This window comes from Ailuropoda melanoleuca, chromosome 15 (assembly GCF_002007445.2).
Source record: "Ailuropoda melanoleuca isolate Jingjing chromosome 15, ASM200744v2, whole genome shotgun sequence".
NCBI lineage: Eukaryota > Metazoa > Chordata > Mammalia > Carnivora > Ursidae > Ailuropoda > Ailuropoda melanoleuca.
Genome location: NC_048232.1, coordinates 24,309,486 through 24,321,328, shown reverse-complemented (window position 1 = coordinate 24,321,328; position 11,843 = coordinate 24,309,486). Strand labels below are relative to the sequence as shown.

The 11,843-nt window shown below is 36.8% G+C and overlaps 1 protein-coding gene across 1 annotated transcript in view; it reads right to left on the bottom strand.

Annotated features, from left to right (window-relative positions):
• ANKRD26 (ankyrin repeat domain 26) overlaps positions 1-11,843 on the bottom strand; it is a 120,210-nt gene that overhangs the window by 12,801 nt on the left and 95,566 nt on the right. Inside the window, 3 exon segments of the mRNA XM_034644369.1 lie at positions 813-1,041; positions 2,502-2,718; positions 3,607-3,898. Coding sequence (XP_034500260.1) covers positions 813-1,041; positions 2,502-2,718; positions 3,607-3,898 — 738 coding nt within the window.

Sequence of the window (11,843 nt, the reverse complement as noted above, 5' to 3'; positions counted from 1 at the left end):
TTTTAAAAAAAAAAAAAAAAAAAAAAAGTTGTAAGTAAGAAAGCAATTAAAGATGTACTCTCCTGTAAGAAAATAATAAAAATTTTAACTTAAAAAGAAAAATTAATCTTTTTTAGGGTTACAAGTTTATTTAATTCATAAAAAGGACTTATCATGGATTCTTTTAAATAATAAACATCCATATGTGATTGGTTGGATTCTAATCATTCACTTATGCATAGCGGTGGAAAAACTGGGTAACAGCAAACTTTAAAACTGTTATAAACCATTGCCCACCAGAAAATAAGTCAAGGTATCTAAGTGTACATTTGGTTAATGATCAAAATTTACTTTCTAAAATCGAATTTCAATGTAACTGCTCAAGTGTAAAATGTGTCACTTTTGGGGTAGCTGGGTGGCTCAGTCAGTTAAGTGTCCGACTCTTGATTTCAGTTCAGGTCATCATCTCAGGGTCGTGAGACTGGGCCCTACATAGGATTCCATGCTCAGCGGGGAGTCGGCTTGAGAGTCTCATGCTCTCTCTCCCTCTTGTGCACTCTCTCTCTCTAAAATAAATAAAATCCTTAAAAAAATAATAAAATATGTCAGTTTAGTTATACTTATTGAATAAAGTTATCTCTTGGAAGTAAGAGCTCCAGGAACTAAAAAAATAAAAATAAAAATTGTCTGATTTCTTTATTAGCACAAATAATTATGACTTTTACTAGTGTGTATAAGTCAGTTAAACAACTCAGAATTTCACCAAATTAAAAATAAAAATTATATCAGAAATCTGAAACCCAAGGAAGAAAAGATAAGACAATATAACTAACCTTCAATAAGTAAGTCTCGATGCCATTATTTGAAGGCCATGAGCTTGAGGTATGAATCATTACATTTTCTCTTGGACCAACATGTCTACTGAGAGCTAAACTATTATTGATATTTCCGACGTAAGGCAGTTCCAAGATAGGATTCATAGTAACAGTGTGAAACAAGTTCCTTTTCTGCTGTTTTTCCATTAGAAGTTTTGTTCTGATCTCTGCCAGCCTCTCATTAGTCCTGTTAAGATTACAAAACACAATGCTTAATATTTCATTTCTCCCCAAATCACTCCTAAATGACCTGTATTTTTTTTAAGTTTCCATAACAGTAAACAGAACATGCCCTTAAACAATGTTTTAACACTGAAAATGTGACAGAGCAGACCTACTATATATATTATAGGTTTAAAATTGTTCTAAATAAGTACATATATTTCTTGGGACTCCTAACTAACAAGTAATTCAAAATAAGGAGGGAGAGAAATGGCTATCAGTGACATACATGGCTTAATAGGTAATAACTGCTGCCTTCCAGAATGGCAGTACTTACGAGACTCTTGAGGATGCCATTACACATACTTATATTTAGTGAACACTTTAGAGATATAAAAATAAACCATCCCGGGGGGGCAGGGGGCTCAGTTAACCATCTGCCTTCGGCTCAGGTCATGACCCCAGAGTCCTGGGATCCAGCCCCACGTCAGGCTCCCTGCTCAGCGGGAAGCCTGCTTCTCCCTCACTCTCTGCCTGCCACTCCCCCTACTTGTGCTCACTCACTCACTCTCTGTCAAATAAATACATAAATCTATAAAAGAAACTAAAACTACAAACAAACCATCCCTCAAAGACATTTTCAAGCATTTGCTTTCACCACTCTTGTACATTTCACTCATTACCTCAGAGAAATTGAGCATTTGGCAACTAAGGAATAATTTAGACCAACAATTGCTAGGGGAGAAGTAGATGGCAGAGTCATGATCAGAAAGAACTAAAACAGCTCCAGAGGCAATTAGGTTATAACACAGTTACCAAGGTACTGGAGGTGGAATCTGCCCTTTCTGTCTTCCACACACCCCCTTGTCATATCCACCATGGTGCTATTTTTAGCCACTTTGGGAATTATACTGCCTTTCACCCCTAGGTGAATCTTTCTGTATGTATATACCCTTATATAAAGTAGAAAAACTATAAAGAATAGTTTGTTTCAAAGCACCCTCTAGTTAAGAATACCAAAGATCACAATCAAAAAACTAAATCTAAAAAACTAAACCAAGCTGTCAGGATGTGCAGTATTGGTACTTGACCTTTTGGGTGAAAGATGTAATCTTCCAAAAATAAACTCACTAATATTAATAAACTCATTTCTATTTAGGGTAATTCTGACAATTTTATAATAATATGCCATCTAAATTATAAAGCTTCAAACAATTAGCTTAAAGACTAGGAGATCAGATTAACTGAAAATATTGAGGGGAAAAAAATAAAATCATGTAAAACTAAAAAAGGAGGAGCGATGCAAACTGTCTTGGCCTAACATTTTCCAAAATTATACTTGACTTTCATTTATAAACATCATTTTCCAAAATTATACTTGACTTTCACTTACTACTCATCTCATGAACCTGGCTCCATAAAAATTATGCTTTAGAGGTAAATTAATAAGCTAAATCTATTTTCTATGATTCTGTTTTAACTTACCTGTTCAGTTCATTTGTCAATGATGTTCGAACTTTTACTTCTTCTAGGTAGAGCTGCTTATATTTTTCCAATTCTGTTTTATTAGAATCTTCTTGAGAACTTTTCATTTTGGATAGTTCAAATTCCAGATCTTTCATTCTGAGTTCCATTTGACTAATTATTGAAGCATTATTATTGTCTCTTAACATTCCTAAGCTTTCTTGAGATGCTACTTGTGCTAAAGCAAATTAAAAACATTGTTTTAAAACAGTTATAACCTGGGTAATTATAGTATATTTCTTTCCTTTAGTTTTGAGTCAATGATTCAGAGAGCAATTTTAAATGTGAAAAAAGCTGAAGTATAAAGTATTTATCATCAATGTCAACTGAATTAAATCTGAATTATAAAGTTCAATAATTCTTATATTACAACTCATGCAATATCATAATTCAAAGAATAGAGAATCATTTAAAAATTTAAAAAAGTGAATGATACAATTTAAGAATAATCCAAGTACATGGGTCTCCTGGTTGGGTCAGTCGGTTGAGCGCCCGACTCTTGGTTTCTGCTCAGATTGTGATCTCAGCATCCTGAGATAAAGCCCTGTGTCATACTCAGCATGGAGTCTGCCTGGGATTCTCTCTCTCCCTCTGTCCACCCCCCCTGCTCGTGCTTTCTAAATAAACAAACAAACAAGATCTTAAAAGAAAAAAAAAAAGAATAATCCAAGTACGGTACAATTTTTTTTTTAAGGGCATGGAGCCCAATGAGGGGCTTGATTTCATGAGCCTGAGACCAAGACCTGAGCTGCTCAACAGACTGAGACACCCAGGCACCCCAAAGTTAAAATTTTTAGAGCACAATTTTTTCTTTTCCTCTCAACAGTCTTGTTTTATACCAACTGGTCTTAAAAATAAAATGATTCTCTACTATGAATCATTCCAAAAGATCAATTTAGTAAGAATGATGATGAAACTGAAATTTTTAAAGGGAAGGAACAAATGCTTCCAGAAATTTACCAAGCAAATTGCTATAAAGGAAGTAGAGGAAAACTATACAATGCATATAATCAAAATGTAATTTGCAGGGAAATGAATTAAAGCATATTACAGATCAATAAATTAACCTGTAAGAACAGATTGACTTCTCTTAATTTTTCTGCCATATCCAGCCTCGCCCTTTCATCCAGTTCCTGTTTATATTGTTCTATTCTACTGTATTCTGCCATATTGGCTTCTACATGACTCTTCAGGTTTGCTACTTGTTGTTCCAACTTCTTTTTATTCTTCTCTAGTTTTTCACATTTTTTCTGTATTTCCTTCATAGATAATAACTCCTGAGAGAGAACCTGGTTTTTTTCATCCAGTTGTAGACATTTTGAAGATGCAGTTTCTAGTTTTGCTCTAAGATCATCAACCTGCATAAATAAAATAATACAGTTTGGAAGTAGAGTGAAAACAGTCTAATGCAAAACTATGACCAAAAAATTTTTTGAAGATTTTATTTTTAAGTCTCTACACCCAACATGGGGCTCAAACTCACAACCCCAAGATCAAGAGTCACATGCTCTACTGACTGAGCCAGCCAGGTGCTCGAATTTTAAATTAAACTCATTTTCAACAAAATGTTATCTATATTGTAGTAGAGTCTTTGAATGTGGAACCTTGAATAACTCAGAAAATCAAGAACAAAATTAAAACCACTAGGAGTTACCAAAATAGACCACTGCTATCATTCTCTTTGCCACACATTTGTACTTGATTTTATACTTTTATTTCTCTATGATTGCTTCAGATCTTTCCTCAATAAAATAACTGTAAGTCACCTCTTAGTAGAAAGTTGCTTAACCCTTCCTTCACCTTAACACTTCACAATTTTTTTAAAGATTTTATTTATGTATTTGAGAGGGAGAGTGAGAGCACAAGAGCAAGGGGAGGGAGAAGCAGCTTCCTCACTGAGCAGGGAGCCTGGTATGGGGCTCAATCCCATCATGCCAGGATCACGACCCAAGCCAAAGGCAGACACTTAACTGAGCCGCCCACGTGCCCTGGTACTCCATAATTTTTAAAGAAGTTTTAGGAATATCATATTGACTTATGTAGGTCTGAGCCAATAAATGCTTATCAAAATAAGACTTTAAAAATAAGACTAATTAATGAATCTATAAATACTGACTTTAATACCATAAGCCTTTTTTTCTTTTTTTTTTTTTAAGATTTTATTTATTGATTTGACAGGGAGAGAGACAGCCAGCGAGAGTGAACACAAGCAGGGCGAGTGGGAGAGGATGAAGCAGGCTCCCAGCAGAGCAGGGCGTCCCATGCGGGGCTCAATTCCAGAACGCTGTGATCACGCCCTGAGCGGAAGGCAGACACTTAATGGCTGAGCCACCCAGGTCACCCATAAGCCTTTTTCTAAATTACAAATGTTTTATGCTAATCTGATTTGCATTCTGAGGAGAAATGATTTGCAGGGTTAAGAAATCACATCTCTAGGTAAAAAAATTTAGTGAGATGATCCATACATTTTTGGACCCAAAAAAACCAAAAAACAAAACCTTAATTCAACAGTGTTACAATCCTTTGTTACTTCCCACAAAATAAGAGAACATACTAAGCAACAAAAACAACCAAAAAACTTGCTGGAGTTTCAGTGATGCTAAGTTGGGAAGAACTTCTTTCCTTTATAGTAAGACAAGATGAGGGAATGTGGTGGTTTTATAAATTGACACTTTCCTATGACAATCCCTCCCCTTAATATGTGCTTGCCTTAGTAACTGGTTTCTAGTGAACAGAATATAGCAGACTGCTATGTGATTTTTTTTTTTTATTATATGTTAGTGACTACAGAGTACATCATTAGTTTTTGATATACTGTTCCATGATTCATTGTGTGAGTATACACCCAGTGCTCCACGCAATACGTGCCCTTCTTAATACTCATCACCGGGCTAGCCCATCTAGTCTAGGTGTGCCAGTGTAATAAGTGCTTCAGCTGCCTGCCCTAACTATAGTCCTAGGCAACACCCAGGATCAACAACACCAGATGTGAGTGAACAACCCTTCAAACAGTTCCAGCCCCAAACCTTTCAGCTGCCCCACCTGAAGCTAGGGGAACAGAAACAAGCTGTCCTGGCCACACTTTTCCTAGCAGTAGATTTGTGAACAAAATAAATGTTATTTATCTAAGCCACTAAACTTTGGGGAGTTTGTTAAGAAAAGACAAAGAGAAAAATGGATGATAAAAAAAGTGAATAAGATACATAACATATATAAGAAATTGGTCTCCATTAAAGTGGGGAGTAATAAATGTTAAGATTAATTTATTAATGACAAACAGTGCTAATGAGAAGCAGCACATAACTAGAAGCAAGATCTAATCAGTTTTTCTCCCCATTGTCCCCCACTTAGGATGACATTACCTGTGCATTCTTTATATATGACCTTTATTATGTTGAGGTACGTTCCTTCTAAACCTACTTTGTTGAGCGTTTTTATCATAAATGGATGCTGTACTTCGTCAAATGCTTTTTCTACATCTATTAAAATGATCAGATGATTCTTCTCCTTTCTTTTATTAATGTAGTGTATCACACTGATTGATTTGCAGATATTGAACCACCCCCACAACCACCCAGGAATAAATCTCATTTGATCATGTTAATCATTTTTTTAATGTATTGTTAAATTAAGTTTGCTCAAAAAGTTAAAAACAGAGCTACCCTACAACCCAGCAATTGCACTAATGGGTATCTACCCCAAAGATACAGGTGTGATTAATGACTACAGGAAGTCTTTTTTTTTAATATAGGAAAAGATATTTAATTTCACTCTGTATTAATTAATAAAAATGCAAACTAAAGCTCCATTGTAATACAACTTTTAAAAATCTGACTGACATAAAAAGATCAACAATGTTTTAAAGACTACGGTTTTGCAATATGGAGGTTCCTCAAGATGTTAAAAATAGCTACCTTATGACCTAGCAATTGCACTATTAGGTATTTACCCCAAAGATAACAGATGTAGTGAAAAGAAGGGCCATATGCACCCCAATGTTCATAGCAGCAATGTCCACAACAACCAAACTGTGGAAGGAGCCAAGATGCCCTCCAACAGACGAATGGATAAAGAAGATGTGGTCCATATATACAATGGATTATTACTCGGCCATCGGAAAGAATGATCACCCAACATTTGCATCAACATGGATGGGACTGGAGGAGATTATGCTGAGTGAAATAAGTCAAGCAGAGAAAGAACATTATCATATGGTTTCACTCATTTGTGGAACATATGGAATAGCAGGGAGATCGGTAGAAGGAAGGGAAAAATGAAGGGGGGGGATAGCAGAGAGGGAGATGAACCATGAGCGACTATGGACTCTGGGAAACAAACTGAGAGTTTTAGAAGGGAGGGGAATGGGGGGATGGGTTAGCCCGGTGAAGGGTATTAAGGAGGGCACATATCGCATGAAGCATTGGGTATTACAGGCAAACAGTGAATCAGGGAACACTATATCAAAAGCTATGGTGACTAACATAATAATAAAAAATAAAATAAAAAATTCAGTTTGCTAGTATTTTGTTGAGGATTTTTGCATCTACGTTCATGAGAGATATTGACCTGTAGTTCTCTTTGCGGTGTCTTTGTCTAGTTTTGGTATCAGGGTAATGCTGGCCTCATAGAATGAATTCGGAAGTTTTCCTTCCTTTTCTGTTTTTTGGAACAGTTTGAGAAGAATAGGTACTAATTCTTCCTTTAAATGCTTGGTAGAATTTGCCTCTGAAGCCATCTGGTCCTGGACTTGTTTTTATTTGGAGTTTTTTGATTACGATTCAATTTCTTTGCTGGTTATCAGTCTTCAAATTTTCTTTCTTCCTGTTTCACAGTTTTGGTAATTTATATGTTTCTAGGAATTTATCCATTTCTTCTAGATTGTCCAATTTGTTGGCATATAGTTTTTCACAATATTCTTTTATAACTTTTTGCATTTCTGTGGTGTTGGTTGTTATTTCTCCTCTCTCATTTGTGATTTTATTTACTTGGGTCCTTTCTCTTTTCTTTCTGATAACTCTGGCTAGAGCCTTATCAGTTTTATCAATTTTTTCAAAGAACCAGCTACTGGTTTCATTGATCTCTTCTATTTTTATTTTTTTAATTTTCCATATCATTTATTTCAGCTCCAATTTATTTAAGATTTATTTGTTTATTTGAGAGAGAGTGGGGAGAGGGGCAAATGGAGAAGGAGTGAGAGAATCCTCAAGTACACCCTTTGCTGAGTGTGGACACTGAAGCAGGGCTCAATCCCAGGACACTGAGATCATGACCTGAGCTGAAATCAAGAGTTAGCCACTTAACCAACTGAGCCACCCAGGTGCCCCTATTTCTGTTCTAATTTTTATTATTTCCTTCCTTCATTTGTTCTTCTTCTTCTAGCTTCTTTAGGTGTAAGATTAGGCTGTTTGAGATTTTTCTTGCTTCTTGAGGTAGGCCTGTATTGTTATATACTTCCCTCTTAGAACCACTTTTGCTGTATCTCAAAAGTTTGGGCAAATGTGTTTTCATTTTCATTTGTTTCCATGTATTTTTAAATTTCATATTTCCTGGTTGGTCCATTCGTTGTTTAGTAGAATGCTACTTAGCCAACATGTATTTGTGGTCTTTCAGATTGTTTCTTGTGGCTGACTTCAAGTTTTATAGTATTGTGGTCAGAAAATAAATACAATTTTTTTTTTGTATTTATTAAGGCCTGTTTCATGGCCTAATATGTGTAATGTTCCAGAATGTGTATTCTGCTGTTTAAGGATGGAATATTTTGAATATATCTCTTTAGTCCATCTAGTCCAATGTGTCATATAAAACCACTGTTTCCTTTTTGACTTTTTGTTAAGTTTGATCTGTCCATTGATGTAAGTGGGGTGTTAAAGTACCCAACTATTGATTATTTCTATTCCTTCCGAAATGTCCAAATTGTACACTGTGTTCATGGATATTTTTGCAATTAGGAATAAAAGCAACTAATTCCATCAAAAAATATATATATGTATATATACATATAAAATAAAAATAAAGTAACCTAGTATTATTGTATAATTATCAATTAGTTCTTTTATATTTATCATTAATTATCTTATGTATTTGGGTGGTCCCATGTTGGGTGCATAAATATTTACAATTGATAGATCTTCCTGTCAGATTGTCCTCTTTATTATGATGTAGTGCCCTTGTCTCTTGTTACAGTCTTTGTTTTAAACTCTATTTTGTCCAATGTAAGTATTGCTATTCTGGCTTTCTTTTGATGTCCATTTGCATGATACATGTTTCTCCATCCCCTCACTTTCAATCTGCAGGTGTCCTTATGTCGAAAATCAGTCTCTTTTAGGCGGCACATAGATGAGCCTTGTTTTGTTTTTTTGGTTTTTTTTTTATCCATTCTGACATCCTATGTCTTTTGATTGGAGCATTTAGGCTATTTATATCCAAAGTAATTACTGATAGATATGTATTTGTCATTTTACTACTTGTTTTGTGGTTGATTCTGGAGATTTTCTCTGATCCTTTTTTGTGTTTTTGATGCTCTGCTGATTTTCTTTAGTGATAGATTTGGGTTTCTTTCTCTTCTTTGCATGATTAGTGGTTTTGTTTTTGGCTTTCTTTTTAGAGAGCATGAGTGAGGTGAGGAGAGGGAAAAAGAGAATGTTAAGCAGACTCCATGCCCAGCATGGAGCCCAACGCGGGGCTCAATCTCACAACCTGGAGATCATGACCTGAGGTGAAATCAAGAGTCAGATGCTTAACCATCTAAGCCACCCAGGGACCACTATTAATGGTTTTTGATATATAATTTGTACATAACCTCTTCTGCATATAGCAGTCTATCTTAAGTTGCTGCTCATTTAAGTTTGAACCCATTCTTTTCTCCTTCCTATGCTTTAGATAAGGTATTATATTTTATATCCTTTTTTTTCTGAGTTCCTTAGTTTTTATATAAATGTTCACTTTTGCTACTTGTTTGTGTCCTGCCTTGTTACTGTCACTTTTGGTCTCTCCTTTCCACTCAAAGAGTCCCCATTAATATTTCTTGCAGGGCTAGTTTAGTGGTCACAAACTCCTTTAGTTTTTGTCTGGGAAACTATCTCTCCTTCTATTCTGAGTAATAGGCTTGCCGGATAGTCTTCTTGGCTACAGATTTTTTCCATTCACCACATTGAATATATCATGCCACTCCCTGCTGGCTTGCAAAGTGTCTGTTGAAAAAATTCCTGCTAGCCTTAAGGGGTTTCCCCTGGAAGTTACTGCCTTGTTTTCCTGCTTTTAAGATGTTTTCTTAAACAGTATACTTTGCAAATTTAATTACAATATGCCTCGGTGTTGGCCTGCCTTTGTTGATTTTGATGGTAGTTTTTCTGTGCCTCCTGGATCTTGATGTCTGTTGCCTTCTGCAGATTAGGGAAGTTTTCTGCTATTATTTCTTGAAATAAACTTTCTTACCCTTTTTCTCTCTCTTCTTCTACTGGGATTCCTATAACATGAATGTTATTACCTTTGATGGAGTCACTGAGCCCCCTAGGTCTAGTCTCATTTTGCATAATTCTTCTTTCTCTCCCTTCTTCAGCTTCAGTGCTTTCCATTAATTTGTCCTCTAGGTCATAATCTGTTTCTCTTCTTCCAGCCTGCTGTCCATTGCATCAGGAGTGTTTCTAATCTCATTGATTGCACTCTGCATCTCTGATTCTTTTTTAACTCTTTTATCTCTGTTGTAAGGGTCTCACTGATGTCTTCCATTCTTTTCTCAAGTCCAGTGAGTATCCTTATGATTACTGCTTTAAATTCTCCATCAGGCATGATATTTATAACTGTCTCACTTAAATCTCTGGCCCTGTGGCCTTATCCTGTTCTTTCATTTGAGATTAATTTTTCTGTTTTCTCATTTTGTCTATGTCTCTACCAGCTTCTGTGTGTTAGAAAAGCCAGTTATGTCACCTGCTCCTGAAAGTAACGGACTTATGAAAAAGACGTCATGTAGTCCCCAGGGTCTAGCACTTAGGGGAGTGTCTCCAGTGTGTGCTGCATGGACTCTGCTATTGTGTTCTGGCTGCTCTATCCTTCAGGACAGTCATTGGTAGAGGATCTCCCTACCTGCTGTTGGCAGTGTTTGGTACCTGGCCTGAATGTAGCAACTTTTAACTAGGTGTGCTCTGGTGTGTTTGTGAAATAAGATCTGTCACCCCCTCCAATGGAACTGAGGCCCTCCCAAATCTGGTCAGAAGACATGGTGTGGGCAGGGGCTTGTGCTGGTCTTCTGGGGGTAAGGCCTGCTGTGCTGGAACTGAATAAGAATGACTGAGCAGGGCAGTTCCACTGGAGTGCAAGGGGATGTTGTTGGTGTAAGCCAGTGTCAGAGCTACACTGCCCCCCATAGGTGGCTCTCTGTTTGTGCTGAGGGCCAGTGGAGGGAAATGGTGCCAGCTGGTTCCTTTGTTCCTAGAGAGGTATCTCCATGAACACTGCCTCTCAGGGACGTGCTCTGAAAAGAGCAAGTAATCTCCCCACTGTATGCCCCAGGCATTGTTCAGATTGCTGTTTCCATGCTGCATGCTCACGGGTTGTTTGCCTGCCTCCTCTCCAAGAGCAGCACAGTGCCCTACAGGCTCTAGCCCAGCCAAGCTCAATGACCTTTAGAACTCCAGGCTTTAAGCCCCCCTAGTTGTAAGCACTTGTGAAATTCAGCCCCTCTCATTTTCCAAGCCAGTGCCTACAGGGAAACATTCTCTTTGTGCATTCCCATGTACTCCTTTCTCCTGCCTTCCCCATGACCACGACTCCCTCCCCTCTGCAGCAGCCAGGATCTGTTTCTCTCCTAAACCACATCTCTGTGCTTCCTACCTTCCTCGATGCGGCCTCTTCTCTCTCTTTAGTTGTAGAGTTTTTTCTGTCAGTCTTTAGGTATGAGGTGAACCAAGGCTCCTCGTACTCTGCCATCTTCCATTCTCTTAAGACATTTTTCTAAGATTCCCTTGAATTACAAATTATTGCAACTAGGCAGGAATGCCTCTATAGAATTTCCCCTCGAGTTAGGGGAGCAGTAAGACTGGCAAGCAGAGAGAGAGTATGATTTGAAGTATAACAGCTGAGAAACCAGAAATAGTTTAAACCAAAATTGGACCTTTTACCTGATCTCCATTAACTGAAATTCTAAAAGAAATAGGCAGCCTTGAGTATTTTTTAATCAATTGAATACTCAATCTTCATTCTACTTTCATCAGTGAGGAAATAAAGAGAACATTACGGAATCCTTTTTAATCTTTTCAGTAGCAAACCAAATGAACTGTCCTTTGGCACTATTTAAATTAAATATAA